This window comes from Phoenix dactylifera, chromosome 3 (assembly GCF_051530095.1).
Source record: "Phoenix dactylifera cultivar Ajwa chromosome 3, Ajwa_hap1_PhDact_Kaust_v1.1, whole genome shotgun sequence".
NCBI classification, from domain to species: domain Eukaryota; kingdom Viridiplantae; phylum Streptophyta; class Magnoliopsida; order Arecales; family Arecaceae; genus Phoenix; species Phoenix dactylifera.
Window position 1 is genome coordinate 50,616,951 of NC_143192.1, and position 21,784 is coordinate 50,638,734.

Sequence of the window (21,784 nt, forward strand, 5' to 3'; positions counted from 1 at the left end):
GACTCATATACTAACTTCTTTTTCAATTACATTACTATTTTTTTCCCGAACCAGAAGTTATAACTTCTGAAAGTTTTAGTACTCTATTAAGTCTTGGATGTGGGTAATCTTTCTCTTGAAGTTTATCTAAACCTATTCAAAGTAGCCAATTTGGTCCGTGGTGGATCAAACGATCCTTCTGAATCAATAAGTGAAAAATGGATGAAATACTTAATTGCATCTATTATATACGTATATATGTATGTAAATATATATATACACATTTACATACATACATACGTATGTAAATGTGTGTGTGTATATATATATATATATGTACATATATATGTACATATATATATATGTACATATATGTACATATATGTACATATGTATGTACATATATGTACATATATGTACATATATGTACATATGTATGTACATATATGTACATATATGTACATATATGTACATATGTATGTACATATATGTACATATATGTACATATATGTACATATGTATGTACATATGTACATATATGTACATATATGTACATATATGTATATATATATATATATATATATATGTGTGTGTGTGTGTGTGTGTATGTATATGCATACATGTATGTGCATATATGCCTGGCTTTCATGTCCTTCCAATCCGAATCTTTGCAAAACGTTGGACACCTAACTCTTTCGGAATAACTTATTAAAGTTTGCATGCGACATCCCAATTCCTGACCCCATGTAATTATTTGGCAACAGCTCAACTTCCAACTCCCCTCCACAAACACACGCACACTGACACACAGAAAGAAATGAGGATCCGTAACAAACAAGGAAATGATTAGCCAAACCCCGATCCACCACTCTCACCCCATCATCTAACCCTTTAAAGGGACAGCCATGGCCCACCTCTTCTCCTCTTTCCTTTAAGAATGTGAGAGAAACATCAATAGCTTATATCGTGGGCCTTGCCTAACCTTACAATGGAGACAGTGTCAGGTATAAGCTAGGTTCAATGGTTGTCAATCCAAGTTTAATGCCAACTGCCACATGCCCAAGTAGTTAACCAAGTCATCAGAGGCTTTCTATTGGGTATGGAAAGTGGTGCAAGTGACCCTCCTTAATTTACTCTTCATCTTTGCTGAAGGACATATATATCCATATAGGACTTTTGATGCTCTCATGCCCATCAAGGACCAAAACCAAATTAATGGCAACTCATGTATCATTTTAAATCATCTACCAAATTCTGTACGCATGAATAAACTATGTATAGTACGTGAATTAGCCCTTCTTCATTCATAATTACAAGTCCATCTGACATAAATCAGAAATCTAAAGCCACATCTATCCTTAAATTGACTGAAGGTAAAACACTGCAAAAAAGAACAAAAACCAATCATTAAAACCTATAACTAGGGTTACCAGCTGGCAATCCAAAACAAAAGGAATCCACGAATCCTATTTGCATCTTATTTCACTGTTTACATACAACCAATGATGACAGAGAGAATCATAAGAGGAGAAAGGAACTGAACTACTACTGTTCCATCGACCACCTAACAATATGTACTCAACCAATTAATGATTAATTTAGACAATGGGCTGACTCATGCGGTCAGCAGCACTCGGCATACGGCTCTGGCGCCTGGACCGGCGCCGGCGGGCCGGGAACTTGATGTGGCCGGATGCCCAGAACCTCTCCTGCTCCGAGGCGATGATGCTGCAGTCCGGTAAGGCGCCGGAATACCGGAGGGCGTCGTAGCAGACTGAATAGGTCATGTAACGCTCACGAAACCGACGCATGGCCGCGCGTTTCCGGGGTGTCATGATGGCGAAATCGGCGGCCATGAGGTCACCGTCGGCCTCCATGCAATGATCGGTGGACGGCACTGGCTGGATGGGATCGATGCGGCAGCCGCGGAGGACCAGGTCGGAGAATTCAGCTACGAACGGGGCGTACTTATACTTGACCTTGTACTTGCCACCGGAGGTGGCCCACGTAGAGCCGTCCCATATGGTGGCATAGAGGGACATGGGCTTGGATGGGTAATCGCCGCCCATGGCGTCGCTGCGGACAACCTCTCTTATAGGCGTCTTGTCGATGTAGAAGCTGCACATTGCCGATTATCAGCAAAAAACCATCAAATTAGCTGCTGTTGATGATTCTATAGATCTTTTTAATTTATAAAACAATCAAGAACGGGGGGAAAATGATCTATTGCGCAACTACATTTAGTTAATGATAGTGGACGTGAATTTTGCATGAGTGCATCTGGTCAAGAAAGACCAAAATACTCTTGCTTAATACTTAGGAATCTGTAGTGCAACAATTAAAACAGCATTTTAGCCTGAGTCTTCGGTCGTTTTTCGGTTAAAGAAGAAGAAGAAGAAGAATAACTCTTTGCTCAAAAGGATCAATGAATCAAGGATATAGTGTTCCTAATAGGGCCCTAATGAAAAGATGAGAAGCACCAACACCACAATGGACGTAAGCAATGCATGGAAAAGGGTACGTTGGTCAGAAGCAAAACAAGGAAATGGCTTGCAATCGGCTGCAACTCGCACTCCAATCACAAACCATGCAGAAAGACTCACGCTCGAATGACAAAAATAACCTTGCCCCAACTAAAACTTTCTCAATTATTATAGCAATAAGAATTCCAAGACATGCATCATAGAAGGGTGGGATCAAAGACATACATGATGTGGGTGGCGGTCCACAGGATGGAGTAGCGGTGGGCCTCCTTGGTGGGGTCAAAGGGGAGAACGTAGCGCTCCTCTCGGCCTCGGCTGGTGCTGCCATTGCCATACACATTGGTTTGGATTCTCCACCTCTCGCCTCTAATGTTGCCTAAAAACTCGAAGTCCAGCTCGTCGTGTGTCTTTGGAAAGATATCCCCATTAGATGTCTGCATCAGTTCCAAAGCACGGAAGAAAAAAAAAATCCCATTAATCACAGTCATTAATCACCTAACCAACATTTTAAGCATTGACTTGAAACGATAAACTAGTACTGCATCAGCAAAGCCATGTGGGTTTTCAAACTTATCGCTTCATAATACCCAAAAGCTCTATAAACTATTACTTCCTTTGCGTACGCTACTATAACTTTCATGTGCATGCCTAGTTTCCTTTGTATATATATACTTAAAATTGATGTACTTCTTTAAGCAATATAGTCTCTCAAGTAAGTTAACAAACAGGGTGTTGTTTTTAAAATTGCAAATAGCTACTTCCAGCCACATATATTGCTTGCTAACTCTAGCAAGTTGCATTGCAAAGTTGGATGAGGCTACTATGGGAACACATGGGTTTGGACAAGGTACAGACAATAACTTATTATGATGACAGGAATAAAGTATTTCTATCTGCTGCCTTTTGGAAAGGTCCATGCCCCAATTAGTACCCTCTGAACCATTCAGAAAAGATGGGTGTACATATATATATAACCAATATTACAACTTCACAACATGAATTTGTTGTTGAGTTTTTTATGCAGCAGGAATTCAACTTAACTACATGCACCTATGATCTCAAAGACAGATCATTCCACCTGCTATCCAGTTTCTAGACAACCCCCAGATAGACCATGAGCACTTGACCAATAGAGAAGGGTTTGGAAGATATCAAAACCCCCTGTCAACCTCTGCATGCCACAAGATCAAGATAACCTTAACACTTCTTTCAATTTACCATGATTCCTTGCTTCGGCAACTACAATTAATGGGTGGTCGATGAGGTAGGAATTAAAACTTGCGTAAAACGCCGACTTTACCTTTAGACCAGAAATATTTTAAAGAAGAGAGAAAAAAAAACTACGCCGAGTTCATGTCTAAAGAGAGGGGCATTTCGGTCATTTCACGGTGACGACGGCCGCTGGGAAAAGTTATTCCGGCGAGCTTGTATGAACAGACGAATAAAGGGAAGCAAGAAGGAATAAACGGACGGCGTTACTCACATAGAAGGCGACGACGATTCCCGCCGTGTAATCTGACGGCAGCTTGATGGAGGCGCTGAAGAAGCCGTGGTGATAGAGATCCGACGATATAAAACCCGCACCTAATCCCAACAACGGAGACGTAAGTTAAACGGCAAGGGAGAGGAGGAGGAGGAGGAGGAAGAAGAAGAAGAAGAAGAAGAGTTACCGGAGTAACGGTTGAGGAGAAGGCGGACGGTCCTGCCGTCAGAGGAACGGACGAGGTTGCCCTCCCCGAAGAGGTGGGAGTAGCCCTCGTCGAAGGCGAGCGTCGTCACGTTGAAGCCGGACACCGTCACCGTCGCCGCGCCAAAAAAGAAGACCAGCGCCGTCAAGAACGTTGAAATCGCCATCGCCATGATCTTTACCTTCCTCTTCGTATTTTTTTCTTCTAATTTTGTTCTATTCGATCGCTCTTGGTCTCGCGTCTCGCCGGCTTTATAAGCTGGAGGCGGAGAGACAGAGATGGAAGGTTTGGGGATACAGTATTTTGACCGCCTTATCTGGCCACCACCCTTTTCGTAGAGATCGATTCTCTCCACAAATTTACGAGATTGCCACCAGGATACAACCATCTGTCGATCTTGACCGTTGGATCAATGGGCTCTGAAAGTTCGAGAGCTTCGTTGGGAATTTCGGTGGAAAGCCTCCTCGTTAGGTGCTTACAAAACATGACGTTAACTTGCACCGGTGTCCAGCTTTGACATTTTTATTGACGAATTTACCCTTATCAGGATTGTATTCGGGTGATTTTTTTTTTTTTTGCTAAAATAGATATTTTACATATTATATGCATGAATATATTCAATAAAACAAAAGATCGCGGAATGTCCGAAATAATTTCTTTTTTTCAGTCTGGCCATATAGGCAGCCATTCATATCCGCAGCTTTGTTGGCTTCTTTAAAAATATACTTGAAACCATGTAAGAAGTTTTCTACCAAAATCTTTCAAGAACATCTAAACATATGTATTCGCATGATTGTCGAAAGTATTATGAGGGTGTTGTGGTCATTTTGGCGTAGGAACAAGGGTGGTTCTATATACACCCCCCCTATTGCTCAGGACACCCCCCAAAAATTAAAAAAAAATTAAATACTCTCTACACCCCCCCATTTGCTAAGGACACCCCTAAAAAATTAAAAATTCCTAAATTACCCCCCACCCTCCCCACCCCCTCACCTAAATTGCTCTCTACACCCCCCAAACCCCCCCCACCCCGCTCTTCCCCTCCAAAACACCTCGCCAACGCCCAAACCCCCCCCCCCCCCCGTTCCCCCTTCTCCCTTTCGTCGCCGGCATTCTCCCGATCTCCGACCACCTCGCCGGCTTCTCTCGGAACCACCTCGCCGGCTTCTTCCGAAATTTTTTTTTTTCACGGTTCGTGCTCCGTTCGGCACTGGATCGCCGAACAAAAGGCTTCTGTTCAGCTGAACAGTGCCGGACAGAAGCCTTCTGTTCGGCACTGTGCAGCCGAACAGATCTGTTCGGTTGAGGGTTGCCGAACAGAAGGCTTCTGTTCGGCACTGTTCAGCCGAACAGAAGCCTTTTGTTCGGCGATCCAGTGCCGAACGGAGCACGAACCGTGAAAAAAAAAAATTTCGAAACAAGGTGGAACACGTACCTTTGCGGCCGATTCTTCGTCCCAAATCACTAGTTGCTTGTCCATGCTTCGAATGGGGCTTAAATCTCCTTCAAAGATCGCCTAAACGATGTAAATGGATCGAGGGGTTTAAGGGGGGTTTGAGACGTGTTTTTTTTTTTTCTTTTCAAAACGAAACGGAGGAGGAGGAAGGGGGGTGTATGAGAAAATTTCAAGGGCAATATGGTAATTACACTAAAGGTTAGTTTGGGTATTTTTTTTTTGGTTTTTGGGGGGTGTCCTTAGCAATAGGGGGGGTGTATATAGAACCACCCTAGGAACAATGGTGGAAGTGGGGAGGTTTATTTCCGCGCTAACCGGAGACCGCGTTGCACGCTAACGGCGGCACGCGATTGCCATGCTGGACTTTCCATTTATTTATCAGTTTATGATCTTATTAGCATCAACAGGACAATAATTATATATTGATTAAGACATTAAACCTACCTTCCACCACTTAATCATTATGGAAATTATTTTTTTATATATTCCCATTTGCCACCAACCGTTTTGGTCTTTCTTAATTTTCGTTAATGAATGCATAATCTCCCTTGCGAAATATCTTATGATGTTGAACATGAGGAAATGTTAATTATGGTGGACTCGAAGTTATTTAAATTAAAAATTAATTTTTAAAATTTACTCTCAGAAAAATCTGTTATTTCTTAATCTCTCATCCCAAACAATAAGCAAATAATATCTTGTATTTATTCCTTATTTAAGTTGTTCTCTAAAGGAGTGGTCAATATTTCATCTAGCAAAGGCTAAATTTAAATTTGGAATTATGTGAGTCACTTTACTTCTATTGATTATTATTACTATATTGTTTTAGTTAAAAATCATCTTTCTAAATTTTCTGGCACAAAATTTTCTTATAAATTTATCCATCTCGATTAGTACCCGCTTATATAACATATTTTTTTCTTGTTTGAAGAGTAACATACGTTTTAGAGGCCCAGTACATCATTCTGGAGGGGACTCGGTGGAGGTGATTGATTGGATTCTACAGGAAAGTCAGGGGTGTTCGACCATCTATTTCTAGAGGACGTTTGGCGGTTGCTGCAGGAGTGTGACGTTTTCCAGATTATGCATGTATTTCGAGAGACGAATAAAGCTGTTGACTGGATTGTCTTCTTTTACTGTTCATCATTTGGAGAGATTCTTTGGACTCGTTTTGTATCTGTTCCTCCAACTTTGTAGAGTATCTTGTCCTTTGACTCAATAGGCAGTGGTCATGCGAGACTATTGTATATTGCTGGTGTACCAAAAAAAAAAAAAAGAGTAACATACAGATGAGTAAGATTTAATTGGATTTAGAATAACTAATATTAGAAAGTAACGATAACCTCAATTACAGTGTAATGCCCCAAACACCACGCCATTGTGGTTGAATCCAATCATCATTGGGTACAGATTTTAAGTTGGATGCATTTAACTGGCGTCCATCTAGAGGGACGCAAAAACGCGTGAGGGCGCGCCATCCTTCACCTCCCTTTGGACAACGCAAACAGGTTGTATTCGAAAGGACTGGCGGTGGAAGCAAGAGATCCAGTTTCTGGAACCAAATTATTAATTAATACCCTCAAATTGGCAGGGTCTCTTCGTAATTTTACCAAAATATTGAACGCTTCCAACCTGGAACAGATGTTGCACCCACGGGACCATCCAATCAATGGCTCTCATCTCATTATTTATTTGCCACCAAAGGGGACCATCCAATCAATGGCTCTCATCTCCTTCTTTTATTAATGCCGAGGCCCATCGGGTGGCTAATATGCGAAGAATCTCATGAGGAATGTCTGCCATGCGTTCAAAGATGTCGTCAAACCAGCCGTCACGGATTGCCGGTTTTCATTTATTTACCCCACGCTGGCCTCGTCGTCTTCAGTTTCGTAACGAGGAAGCGTTCCCGCGTGGGCCCTAAAACCGGCAAAATTTCTCTGCTCTTCTACCGTTTCCAATCAGCCAAATTTCGCCGTCTCTCATCTCTCTGACTCACGGATGGTTTTAGTAAGTATTTTTTTTTTTCTTTATAATTATGTATTTGGATAAAACTCAAGAAATAAACGAGAGGATGAGGTGATATTGAATTAGTAAGCAAACACCAGCATAGAAAACAAAGTTTTCTTTTTCTTTTTCTTTTTCTTTTTTTTTTGCTAATTTTTCTACTTGATAACTATTCGGGTGCACCTACTGATGCGGCTTGCCACCTTCCAAAAGCCACTTGTTCTCCAGACGCCAGGTGGGACGCGTGGAAGAAGACGCCATTCTCATACGCGTCTCTAGCTGATTGGAGCTCCCCAGGTGGGGCCATGCAGTCGCTGCTGTGGCCGCCTAACCCAGGGACGTCCTAACCACCGCGAGATAGGCTCTGGTTCTATTCTGGATAGGACGCAAACACGAGGATAACGTCTTCGTTGGAATTGTAAGTAGGCTCGGCAACTCGACAGCTGTCCACACGCAAAGGAGAGAATAAGGTGGGGAGGAACAGTCAGGTGGGCCAACCGGGTTAAGCTTGAGACAGTGGAGAAGGCCTGGAGAGACCGTAGAGAGCATGGAATAGTGCCCTCTTTTTCTTCTTCGACTCACTTTATCTGTGGGCTCACAGGAACCTTGACCCGTTCTTCATGTTGTTTTCTAAATTAAGAATGGAGGATTTGGACTGCATTTGTTAGGTCGTCCATTTGACTCGATGGTTTGATTGGATTGCCATGTTGGACTCAAATTGGCCAAGGACTGTGCATGTGAAATTCATGGATAAGAGGAGAAAGGTTGGATAGTTGTGATGTTGGGATCTTTTAAGAATTTGTTTGAGAGGTTAAATATGTTTAGATTATATACATTCTCACTTTTAGTTTCTACACCAAACTAATCTCTCTTAAACAAAGAGAGAACTCTCCCTCTAAGCCAAAGTGATTATATTTATCCCAAAAAAAGGAAGAATATCTATTTAAAATTACTGTTATGTCATATTCATGGTCAGAGGTTTAGTAACGGCAGCGATGGTGACTAGTTGGAATTTTGGTTTATAATCTGGTTTTGGATGATTTAAATCACATGACGCAACCTGGTTACAAAATTTAGGACACAAATCATAGTCTATGAAGCAAAAAATTTCTTGTCTGAGCTGGGACAGATCAGGGTATAAATTAAATTATACAAAACCACATGAAACCCAGGGTAATGTATTGTGGATCTTACTGGTTTTAGAACTCTGTTTTAGCTTGACATTCATGAGTCATAATTTCCCAAGAAAACTAAAACAGCGAATGGAAGAGAGAGCATCCACCGGGAATGCATATGTAGGACGCAACCCCAACAAATGTGATGCAGGGAAAATAATTGAAAACAAAGCTTCTTGTTCGCAGCTCCCTACAAATAACAATACTAGGAAATGTATATAATACCTTATTTTGTGGATTTTTAAAAAAAAATCATTTTATGCCCCCACCATCTGAAAAATATATATATATATATCAAGAATGATTGCTCCGCAATTGAAAAAAAAAAAAAAAAAAAGGTTACAAGTTACATTTTCCTACTCCCCCACACGGTTGCCAACTCAAGAAATGAATGGCAAATAAGAAGGAAGCCATAAAATGTCATGCATTGTGGATTAACTGAATGAACATGTTTCAGCTTCACAAGAAATAACATCTGGTAACATATTTATTATAATATTTTCTAAAATATATTTACTTCAATCTATTGACTAAACTAAGAAACACAGCAAGTACATGCTAACTAAGTTTAGCCTTAATATGATGTACAGAGAAAGAAAATAGTTACAAGAATATGCATATGATCATAAAAGTTTAAAATTTTACACAATCTTCTGTGCATTGCAGTATTCAAAATTGTCAAGATGCCTTTCATGATTTGCTCCATCACATTCTTCCCTCCTTCAGTTTAACAACATAAAAATGTGGTAGCATGACCAACAGCTGTCTTTGCTAGCGTGCTCACTGCAAATGTAGGATTGTGAAAAGATCTCAAGTCACAGGATTTGCATTGGACAGTTTTAGAAATGGAGAGAAGATTGGAGATTGCATCGAGTTGGTATCCAAATGCCACCATATATAATGGCATTTTCTCCATCCCGTTAAGACTTGCTTTGTTAGGCTACATTGATTTCCATGACTTGGCTCAACATAACTTATCCAGAATCCGGTCAAATATATACTAATGAGAATTAAGAACATCAACAACGTACATTCAGCTTGTGACAAAATGATACTTGGATTCAACATAGCTCTCAGCTTCCCATAGAATTGATCCAAATGCAACTGCCTCCAAAACCAACATCGTCAGGCCAGTGAATGTTATCCCCACCAATTCATCATTCGAAGTATCAAGGGATCCATCTCCAGCAATCCTTATGTCTGGCCTTCCAAATAAAGCCTGTGTTTGCTTTTCAATCAATGAAATAGATTCCTTGGATCTTATGGTTGCATACCTTTGCAATGTCTCTGCATCCAAGTACATCACATACGATCTTAATCTATAAGATTTGGAGTCTTCACCATCAGAACCATCATCATCTGATGAAATTTGCACCATAGATTCCAGGTCCCAGAGCGGGTTAGGTTTCAAGTCATCAAATATTCTTTGTTGCCTAGTGTCTGTGGGAAGGGTTTTCATAGTTCTCTCAAGTTGGAACCTTTGATCCACTCTTTTGAGGAAGTAGCCATACATGATGGAGGCAGCATAAAGCTTACCAAGCTTCAGCCTGCTTATTTGGACAATAGTATTCAGAGGACCAACTACCCTCTCTCCCAGAATAAGAGTGAGATGGCTTTGGATCATGTCCAAAGCATCAGGCGAATGAATTGCTTCTAGCTTCTGTTCTTGGTTGGGCCAATAGTGCACCTGACTATTAGGATCCGAAGTTGGTGATATTGCAGGAATCATTGAAATACCATTGTCCATGAATTTCTGCACAATCAAACAGTAGATAATCTCCTCTAATGCCTTCTGCCTCTCCTTAGCTTTGACTTCAGCAATTCTCCTATAGATTAATGAGTAGATTTGGCCAGTGCAATGTCAGTAAAGACCATGAAATTTTATGTGGAAAGGAATGAAAATTCTGCAAAATCATTATACAAACGTAGCTTCTAATTTACTATGCTAATGAAAGGTAATTAGGTCCAATAAAGTTATGATTCTCAAGTCCTCAAACCCTCCAATCTATAATGGGGGCGTAATTTTCCTTTGTTGTCATTGGTCTTGTTTAGTTAGTTTTTTTAATTTTTTTGTTTACTCTTTGATAGCAATCAGCTAAACAAAGCACTTCGCACAGAGATATGGCATAGATGATGGTGAAAGTGATTTTAAACTGGCTGCTCCAACATTCTTTGTGTCAATTCGTCCATCTTATTATCAGCAAACGTGAAAATAAACAATCGTCGAACTCACCCAACAACTTGCAATTATAGAAGCCACTTTCTTGGGTATGCTCATTTTGCTGCAGTTTGGATATGCATGTAGTTGGGGTTGCATATGGTTGTAGTTGTTACATTTGCAACTACACTTCCAGTGTATAGTTTAATTGCTTCACAGTTACAGTAAAATAAAATCTCATATTTGTTTGCCTGTAAATGAGAACTATAACTGCGTTTGGTTGTACTATTAAGGATTAATCTCCACTGATTACTATCTTTGTTGGGGCTCAAACCCATCATAAAGAAGCCTCTTAAGTCTTGTCCAGCTGCAATTATTTGTCTTACAGGCAATTTGGCCATAAGACAATATAGTAAAAGGGCCCCAAAATGTAGTTGGATTGAACAGGAATTTGGTCAACTTAAAGCAATCCAAACAAAGGAAAAGGACCAGAACCTGCAACCAGGGTTCACTTGCACTGAGTTGCAGACATCCAAACACAACCTTAGTTGAAAGTTAAAAGTAAACAATACAGTTTTAAAACTGATGAATACTTGACATGCTACAATGCTTGACAGTTACTTTAAGCACATCTAAGTACACCAAGCTTTGTGCATCACAGAAAGAGAATACTATCTAAGCAAAGGAAGGGAAAAATTCTGGAGTTTAAAATATGTGATTTAAATAACTTGCAATTTGCATTCTTAAGTTGTCAGTTATATGGCCAATATTTCAACATTTGGGTTGTATTCGAGAAAATTTGAGGCCCAAAATTCATAATTATGTAACAATGTCATGAACTACTAGATTGGTATTTTGATCACTTAGCCTCCATTTTTTGAATAAAAGAGCCAGACCTTACTTTAAGTCCTTCACCCTATGTTCCTATCTCTCTCTTCCACTTTTTCCTTTTTCCCCTCCCTCCTCTTTGCAAATTTTTCCCTTTATAAGACAAAGGGAGGGAAATCAACCTGCAGCATAATTACCCCGGAGACGAAATACTTGGGAAGGCACCACACAAGACATGAACTCAGAACCTCTTGTTACCAAGCAAGGGGGTGTGACCACTGGGGCAAGCCCCAAATCACCTCCTCTGTGTTCTTTTATTTCTTTCCCTTCTTTATTATTTCTTTGTGCCATGAAGCAACAGAAAGCACGAAGAATCGTATTTGTCTATGAAGTATGCAAGTGATTCCTTGGTAAAATTAAGTGGTATTATCAATGGAGCTAAAATTACATAACTATGATGGCATTTCATAGTAATGCTTAGATAGCAACTGCACTAAATATTCAATAAATAACTAAAAAATAAGCATCATTATACAGGACATACTTAATTGAACTAATTGCTTTTGAAAGGCATGAGGTAGAAATTGACAATAACTTATTTGAGAGGGACCTGAAAACATCAATGAGGAGGTTTAAAATCAGAGCAAGATTCAGAATGTTCATGTCACTATGTTTAATTCGCATGTTGAGCTATTAATGGTTTTCAAGAGATCTGTTCATTTAATAACTCATTAACATGTGCATGGTTAAATGTCACACAAGCATTCAATATGAGCATTCAACTGACTGATAAGCTGTAAGCATCCGAATTATGACTAAATAGTTAACAAGCATCCGATATTTAAGGTAGTTTTATGATATGAATCTAGCTAATCTAGATACAGTTAAATAAGCACCGTAATTGGCCTTCATCATTCTCATGTACCAGCAAAAAAGTTTATTAGGACACCAGCAAGAAAAACAAATTGTGTCATGCATGCCATTTATTATGCTTGAAAACAATTTCACCAAAGAGAAAAACAAACATGCTACAAAATTAGTAAGTGAAAAGTACATCTAAATGAGGACATGAAAACTCATCTCTAAGTTAAAAGCAATGCTTGATAATGCACATTCACTGAGTAGAACCACAGCAAATTAAGTAAAATAAACTCTGCTTTGATTGCCAAATTACAATCAAAATCTTCTTATACAAGAAAAGCCATCATCAATTCAATTAACTTCTATAAGATTGGGATTGCTTTTCATGTATTCAATGTAAAGAATAGCTTAATTGCTTAATCAAATCCTGATTCTCAAAAATGAAAAAATAAGGTGATGCCAAAATTTAAAGAGTAACCTGTAAAGGGGAAGATCTTGAGTAGCAGGTGGAGTTTCCTCCTTTTGAGCATCTCGGTCTGATTGAAGCTTCTCGAGCTGCTGATCAATGGCTGCTGGAAGTAGATGTGGATGCGTTTGCATAATCTGTGACAGAAGCTGACCAACTGGAGATTCAAATTGAAGAGGAGCTATTGGTGTATGGTTCTCACCAGAATTCTCCAATGCTTTCACTTTTAAGCTTCTTGCTCTGTATTTCTCTAACTGAACTCCAATATTGGGCCATCCAACAGAAGAGTAACACTGAAAAATATAATTATGAGCTGAGAAATAGAGAACCTTTTTTTTGTTGTTGTTGTATGGTAAACCATCAGTAAACAAAATGAAAGTGGAAAGGGAGTATTGGCAGACAAATTTGTAAATCAAACTCTTTATCAAAAAGAAATGAAGAAAAACAAAACAAGAAAGTAGCAGAAAACACATAACCAAGGATGATGACAAACAGAACACCTTTTATATGCAATGAAGTCAACTAGGAAACAAAAATATAGCCTTGCCTGCTATCAAAAGTAAATAAGCATCCATGTCAAGCTTGAAAAATGTTAGATCCGTTTCATATATCATGTGGCGAGATACTCCAAAACCTTGCACCCCTCTAGGCCAGGTAAATATTTATCCCAAGCTATCATCTGCTTGATTCTTTTGCGAGCTAGAAGGAAGAAACTGTTACAAGTGAGTGAAGTGACTGAAAGTTGCAAAACTGTCACATTCCCCAGCTCATATACATGTCTTTGAAAGAATGTTGAAACTTTGGCAGCAGAAAGCAGGAAACTAAGGAATGTTCTATGTATCCTGAAAATTCATTTATAATTGCACAAACTACCAAGAAATTTTAAGAATACTTTTAGTTGATGATTTAACATCGAAAATAAGGATCCAACAAGCAATTCCTGAGACATCTACCTCAAGGCTATATTTCTCAAACTTTGAACTATGAGGGTGCATACACCTAAAATTTCATGTCAAAAAAGAACTTAAGCCAAGACTTCGCAAACAAAACAATCACAAGAAGGAGCATTTATCTCCACTGGGCAATGCAGCATCACAATATTTTATTCCCAAAAAAAAATCTTAGCCTTAAGGATTAAAAAAATGTGAAGAAATAGTCACTTACAAATCCAAATGAAGACAGAATTAATTTTTCTAAAGTGTCAAAGATCAGGCACTGTTCTCGCAAGTGATTTTTGAGACATTATAACTCACTACACAATCTTGCTAGTTCTTATCTGAAGACCACTTATGTCCTTCAATTGGCATCAGCTCTGTGGCTTATGAGAAAGAAGATGAAAATCAGATGTTAGAATATGGAGAAGTAACTGCCACCATCAATAAATTCCCTGACTGTCAGTTGGACATTTGTTTTAAATTATTATGCCCAGAAATGTCGTACTTTATAGGCAAGAGGTAGACAGATATCATAGCAGAAACTATTATAATGATTCAAAGAGATGGATATAGTGTGCACAATTTGTGCTCCTGAAATTGGTGAGCTCGTCAAGTCCGAAGCATTGTGTCATTTAGATGTCATCTAAAAGAGGAGGGCATAGCGAGAAGGTATATAACTAATCACAGTCACGAAGGAACTTGCATGAGACCAAAAGTCTAAATCTTGGTATTGAGCTCTATCTTGGTTTGCTCCTGGGACGGTACACACAATGACAGAATGGTATAGTCAGGATGGACCAAAATAGGTATTAACAACAAAAAAAAGCAACCTGGTCTGACCTGGTCTGCTCCAACCTGACTGTCCCAGTGTGTCCCAAGATCAGGATAATCGAGATGATCGAGGCATCCTGATTTAATAGAGAACTAGTGTCTCACAGTGGTCTCGCATTCCAGTGTCCTGTCAAAACAGCAGAGTACCAATGGTGCCGTCCCATTCCAACAGGACTCAAATCCTTGCATGAGACTCCATAAGGAGGTTTCTTAGAGGCAAGCAAGGAGAGGGAAAGAAACAAACACGATAAGATCTCAAACTTGTAAAGAAAAATTTAATTTGTTATCACTAAAAGGAAGGATACTTTCAAGGATAATAAAAGCAATAGAAGCTCAACCAACTAAAACAACTTAGTAGAGACATGCTTGCCAAGAGCAAAGGGGTCATCTCATCGATGCAAACTATGATTTCATCACCAAGACAACCATAGCAACTTTGACTTTGAGCATATAGGTGCGAAAACAAGGAATCATCAGATTTTTGACATGCATTTGCACATAGATTGAACTAACAGTACATGGCTATATAGTTGGATAATTTCAAGCACATTGGAATTAGCATCTAAATACAATTAATGAATACATGCCACGAAAGGAGATAAGCTAAACAACAAAAACCAAAGAAACCTGCATTGCATTTGCAATTCAAATGTTTCCACATGCAAGCACTCCCAATAAAAGTCTAGCCATGACTTCTTGGCAAGAAAATAGCTAAAAAAGCCCACGGGAACCCATGACTTCATGGGCACACATGCCCCCAGACTATTAGAAGGCACGTATAACCACCTAAGTCCATTGCGCAATCTGGACCCACAAGCCCCAATTCCCACCTGATTAGACAACCTACCTATGCCTTTTTTTCCCCTGGCCTCTCAAATATAGAAGACAAAAAAAAGGAGAAATGCTCTTTTGATTTTGGATCTTGTAATAATCTGAACACAATCTTCTCATTTCTGATATGGCATTTTTTATGATCCATGGAACCCATGCTTTCCAACTCTCAACTCTCTCAATTATTGACGAATATCCCATGACCCGCAATTCTCTCTCTAATCCATCACCCACAATATTTCTTTCTTTCTCAACTACAGTGCTACTCTCAACCCCATTCTCTCCCATTCTCTCACACATGCACACACACACTCGCACACAAGCTCGCATACATGATCACTAGAGGTGATTACCACAAGTCAATACACCACCACCATCACATTACTATCTTTAATCCTTAAGCACTTGCTCTGATGGTATCATCCCTTTGCACTTGGGCAAGGGGGAAGGGGTTTGACTCCAGTTGGAGTCAGCCCTTAGAGGGGTGGGGGTAGGTATAGGGTAGAAGGTAGGGATTAGCCCCTCCAAACCAAAGCACTCTAAGTCGTTCTTTTTTAGGAAAAACCTAGAAAAATGAATTAATTTGGACCAAAATGAATCAAGTTCGTCGTGTCGGAGAATCTCGACATCAAGAATACAACACATACCGCAACTCTTGTCGCGAAAAAAAACTGTCAAGAAAAATCCGAGAGGAGGGCTTTTCAAACCAAATCAATTGGATAGCTACGATCGAGCATCAAATCCAATTAATTATAAGGAATAAGCAATACTGGATTCTTTCAAGAGCTCCTTTGGAAAACCGAAAAAATTTAGACGATGGAAATACAGGATTAGATCTCCACCAATTTTTTTTTTTAGGAGGTTCGTTCTAAGACACAAAGCGGAAGAAGGATAGGGGTTTCTAGACGAGCCGTACCTTGTTCGAGAAGCCAGCCCTAGAGTCGGAGGAGAGGGAGGGGAGGAGCTTCAAGTCCACCGGCGGTGGCCGGAATCCGGCGACGGAGTACGAGGAGCACGGCAGAACCATTAAAGTATCCGTCGAGGCGCCCCAAGTCCGCATTTTTTGCGATCTTCTTTTTTTCTTTTTCTTTTTCTTTTTACCAGAGCGATAGAAACCCAGGGGAAAATCTCGAAATCGAGGCGAAGAAGAATAAAAGCCGTCGGGAACGAATAGTAGCCAGATTTTTCAATTCTCGAGCTTCCTTTTTCCACATGGCACCCTTTGTTGAAATTATATTTAAAAACTCACCTTACGTATATTTACGAGTCCAGAAATATATTTTAAAATTTATAAAAAAAATAACCTCACTTAAGTTATCTATTTAATAAAATGATTAAATTCAGATTTAAATTTTTAACCTATTTGATGGTTAGATTTAGGATGATAATTTTTGAATCTACCCTGTGCCCGACTCAGATTACCACTCATTCTGTTGCCTCACTTTACCAAAGTCTTTCGTTGAATTAACTAGAAGCGGAAAATTACTAATTTAATCTTAATTACTCTCGACCAGGATTCTCGAGGACTTTCTACCATCTTCTTTCCACACGAGTAAATTTTTTTTTTTCATTTGAGTAAATTAAATTTTTTTTTTTAATATTTACGTTTGTTTCAGTGGCACTTAATAGTGGTAAAACATATACTAATATCTAGTTAAATTAATAACATTAGTAAATTTATTTATCTTACATAGAAAGTTAAAATTGCTCAATAAATTACAAACCTCATGAGATTAGGAGCAAATTATACTTATATCTAATAGTTTGAAATACCTACGCTTATTCTCTGAAGTTTATTTTTATCCAATACTTTAACCCATAACTTAACAAAATGTTAGCAAAACCGTTAACTTAAACGAAACCTAAATACAATGTCAGAAAAAGTTTATAAAAATATCCAACTAGCCTTAAGTGATATAACATTCATCCAAGTATGAGAACAATCATAAGGCGCCATGGGTTTGAAGCTTGATCTTGATGAATTATCAAAAAATAGACATGTGTCAAGGAAAAAGTAAACTAGATCTCTCAAGCAAGTGGATGCCTCTAATTTTTTCTACTATTGGAAACTAGTATTAAGAGTTTTGTCGTTTGAGCTAGCCTGGCGACAATCTAATTAGGCCATGGAATAGCAACTGATGCACCATCCAAAAAAGAAAAATTTTCATGCACGTACTGATTTAGATCTTTTTGATGATAGGTTGTTAGAGCTATCATTGTTCCATATATGGACATAGGAATCCTTATCCACAATGACAATGTTAAGAAATTATGTCTACGGCATTGGACAATAGAACTTAGAATCAGCAAATAATATATTGGCATCCCCGATCTCTATGACACAGTGGGTGGAGAAGCGAGAACAGAACCTGATCAGAAAGGACGCTCATTATCGGCTGGTCGGCAAGGATATTCGTTGTTAGATGCCGATTGGAAAGGAAGCTTATCGTCGGCCGCTCTTCGGAAAGGGATGCTCGTGGTGGGGTGGCGAAGCGAAAAAAAAAACCTAGCCGCCAAATCTCGAAGAGAATAATACTCTTAAAAATAGAAAACCTTGAAAGGATCTAGAAGTTGGAAAAAAGAAAAAAGAACCTTATTTTCTTATAGAGATATTTTTGTCATTTTACAATCGATAAAATTTTACTAATATTGTCAATTTAACTAAGTGTAAGTATAGATTTTACAAAATATTTGATGTAAGTATAATAGACGTAAACCTCAAGAAGATTTTTGTGAGGTTTTTTTGGTTATTTTCAAAAAAAATTCTAACGTGGAGTTTGGTTTCATTAAAAATTAATGGTTTGATTAATGTTCTCTTAAGTTATGAATTAAAGTATTGGATAAAAATAAACCAAGGGTGGACGTAAATTTTTTTTATACTATTGGATATAAATGTAATTTATCCCTAAGCTTAAAAAAAATATATTTTTTTTTTCCAATCTCTCTCTCATTCCAAGGACATTAGCCTCACAACAATTGCAAATGCTGCAATGCTTGTGTAAAGCATTTTTTAAGAGAGCGAAAGTGTGATAGGACCATTTGTGGGAGTGCTTAAATATTTTTAACCAGAATGTAACCTATAAATAAATCAAGATTTTTTTACCAAAACAATCTAACATGAAGATCCAGCTCCAAATAATGAGTAGTTTTGGTGTGAGAGATGAGTCGGAATATATTAGGGTTGCAAAATATAATACAACACATTACAAGACATCTTATATTGAAGTATTTGAGACGTGTGACATCCTAGGCGCTAAGCTTTGTAAAAAGTTGTTTTTTTTTTGCTAAATTGTAAAAAGTTGTTCAGTGGCAATTTGCGTTTCCAAAGGTAGTGATATAAGCCGCCAAGGCGGTAGCTCAGTTGGAACGGAGCTCGGCTTCTAACCAAGTGGTTCCAGGTTCGAAACGCGCGGGCGTCGATTAAATGTGGGGACCGGATGCCCCTAGCCTGGACACGGGGTCTAGAAGTGCTACTGGTCGGCTGGTAGCCTTGGTGGTGCCAGGTGTGACGTACTCACACGTGGTTCTCGAGCCGGAGCCCAGAGGGGTAACCGAGCCGGGGTCACGGGTGGGGAGGGTATGAGTAATATATGGCTGGGGTCTGGTGAGCTGGGCCTATACCAAACGGCCATTCTGCCCGAATCGAACATAGTCCTGGCGGGGGCGGGGCCCGGTTGGGGTTGCTACGCGGGGTGGGCTTGTCCCCTCCCCCCTACCTCCTCTCTTTTCTTAGCAAAAAAAAAAAAAAAAAAAAAAAAAAAGTTAGTGATATAATGCTTGGTGCGCATGCACTTTGGGCTGGCGGTCCACGGCCCGGTCGAGACAACTAGCTCGTTAAGCGGGTTGGGCTATGTCTCTGTGGGCTGGGTGGAGCTAGAATTGGTCGGGCCTTGGGTTGCTTTATTATTAGGTGGGTAGCTAGCCCATTCCAGACCAGCATGATACTATGTCACGCATGTGTATGCACGTCTCTGAATGCATATAAATACATGCGATCTGCAGGTTCGAAATTGCATGATCACAGTACAATATACAAACTCACGTAAAATCCACATGATGCCTCTATAGGTTTTTTCATCGGTAGATTTTCTCACTCAGCTTTTTGATATTTTATTTTCTGATTTCCATGAATATATTTATACTCGATTAATTTAAATCATCTAATTTATCAAAAAAAAAAAAAATCTATCACGGGGTCCTACGGAGACCTTTAAATTTCCACCATCACGAGTCTTCTTACAATTCTACACAACATCTACCCACCCTTTTATAGATTTACAGAGTATTGCAAAGTCCAATTCAGAGCTAGTTCTGAAAGGACCTTCTTTCTATTGCATTCCGCTCTTCTTTCTTGGCGGGCCTTGGTCTATCGTTGATCCAAGCCCATCCTGCGAGCGGCGGCCCAGTATTCATATACGAATCCTTCTCCTTTCCATGCTCACATTAGTTTTATGACGCCTAATAAAGTCCCATGGCAAAACTGCGAGGCTTGGAGTCACCAGTCACGAAGGAAGCCTCTTCTTTCTTTCTTTCTTCTTTTTTTTTTTTTTTTTTTTTAAATGGAAGTCTCATACATAACGTGTACGAATACAACCAAGAAAATCAAAAAACTAAACATCACGGAGAGCTGTAGGCAACTCCGCCTCTCCCTTCCATAGGTGGTCCCTAAAATGGTTAGCAACAAAAGAAGCTACCCAATCAGCAGCCCTATTGGCCTTTCTAAACATATGCTTTGCTTGAAGCACCAATCCATCGGAAATCATGGCTCGGATGTCTCTCACCAGCAGATGGTAGTCACCGAGCCCCCCAGAAGTCTGTCGAATCCATCTAATAGCCGTCGCAGAGTCATCCTCCAAAAGAACGTTTCTTCCTCGCAGGGCACGTCACACATAGCACAAGCCTGACCAGGCCATTCTCAACTCCACCCCTAGCACTGATATGTCAAATAAGTGGTAACCCCCGGCCGCAATCACCTTGGAATCCGGCCTTGTAGGAAGCCTTTATGAACATGAAGTCGGCTTGCTTATATGGCTTACTAAGACGAGGTAGGAAAAGCTTGGCTGAGCTCTGGCGGCCATTAGCACCCCTTGAGGTCGAGCACCAAATATCTTTGCGCTGGTGTTAACTAGAATGCAAGTGGATCCAAGACCATGATAGGCGGGAGTTTCCTGAGCCTGCAGTCAAATGCAGTACCGTAACCGTCAATACATACGCTGTGCTCGACCCAGTCAACACTGGGGCCCATCAAACTTGAACCAGTTGACTAATAATTCTAACGACTCTTAACCCAAGTTCTAGACTCCAAACCACTTCAAACGGTGACCATCTCCAGTGATCTTTCTGCACCTTTCCCCCGGAAGGGTACGTAGTGCGGTTTTGTGCAGAAAGACCGCAGGTGAGACAACCTTGTTAAAATATTTATAGAAAGAAGACATAAAAATAATTTTACTTTTTTATTTCATTACATTTAGTGCATCCTTGGAGTTATATATACTCATGTACAGACTTCGTATAAAAAAAATAATATAGGCTAATATAAAATAATGCTAATAAAAAAAATATTATGGGCAATGTAGGTTCTTATGTGATTTCTAAAATTATGCTAACATGTCCCCTCAAATTCAAGATAGTACTATGTGTGCCAACTTGAGTTTGGAAACTAGATCATGAATGTACCTAAAAATTGATGTACTAGATCAAGAGCTGAAGTATCAGCTCAGGAGCTGACATACCAACTTAGAAGCTGATGTGGTGGTAGATCGAAAGCTAACATGGCAGCACAAAGCCTAATGTAGCAGGACACGAGCTGTTATAGTAGTTCGAAAGCTGATGTAGCAAATTAAAAGCCGACATAGCAACTCAAAAGCCGATATGGTAGACTGATGTATCAAGATGATGTGTCGATACAGAATTTAATATGACAAAATAGAAACAAACATAGCAGCTTAAAAACTGATGTAGTAGATCAGGAAGTTAATGTAGCAAACTGATGTATTTTACAATGTTGATGTAGCTAACTGATGCGTCCACTGATATGACTGACTAATATAGCAAACCAGTGTGTCTATTGATGTATTTGACTGACATGA

At 39.4% G+C, this 21,784-nt stretch overlaps 2 protein-coding genes across 3 annotated transcripts; both read right to left on the minus strand.

Annotated features, from left to right (window-relative positions):
* Window positions 1–1,231: 1,231 nt before the first annotated feature.
* LOC103714567 (putative xyloglucan endotransglucosylase/hydrolase protein 30) lies at window positions 1,232–4,488 on the minus strand. Its single transcript, XM_008801858.6, has 4 exons — window positions 4,133–4,488; window positions 3,946–4,046; window positions 2,688–2,896; window positions 1,232–2,097 (listed from the first exon to the last, which is right to left on the minus strand). The coding sequence occupies exons 1-4, from the start codon at window positions 4,320–4,322 to the stop codon at window positions 1,578–1,580; spliced, it is 1,020 nt and encodes a 339-aa protein (XP_008800080.4). The 5' UTR covers window positions 4,323–4,488; the 3' UTR covers window positions 1,232–1,577.
* A 4,755-nt stretch (window positions 4,489–9,243) lies between these two features.
* On the minus strand, window positions 9,244–16,909 carry LOC103714566 (beta-casein (DUF760)). Of its 2 annotated transcripts, XM_088718915.2 has the most exons (4): window positions 16,612–16,777; window positions 13,646–13,797; window positions 13,111–13,391; window positions 9,244–10,611 (listed from the first exon to the last, which is right to left on the minus strand). In XM_088718915.2, exons 3-4 carry the CDS (start codon window positions 13,230–13,232, stop codon window positions 9,819–9,821), a joined length of 915 nt encoding a protein of 304 aa, XP_088575041.2. In that variant the 5' UTR covers window positions 13,233–13,391; window positions 13,646–13,797; window positions 16,612–16,777; the 3' UTR covers window positions 9,244–9,818. The 2 variants fall into 2 exon arrangements, with proteins under 2 accessions (XP_088575041.2, XP_008800077.4); XM_008801855.5 differs by lacking the exon at window positions 13,646–13,797 and having other exon boundaries at window positions 16,612–16,909.
* Between the last annotated feature and the right edge of the window lie 4,875 nt (window positions 16,910–21,784).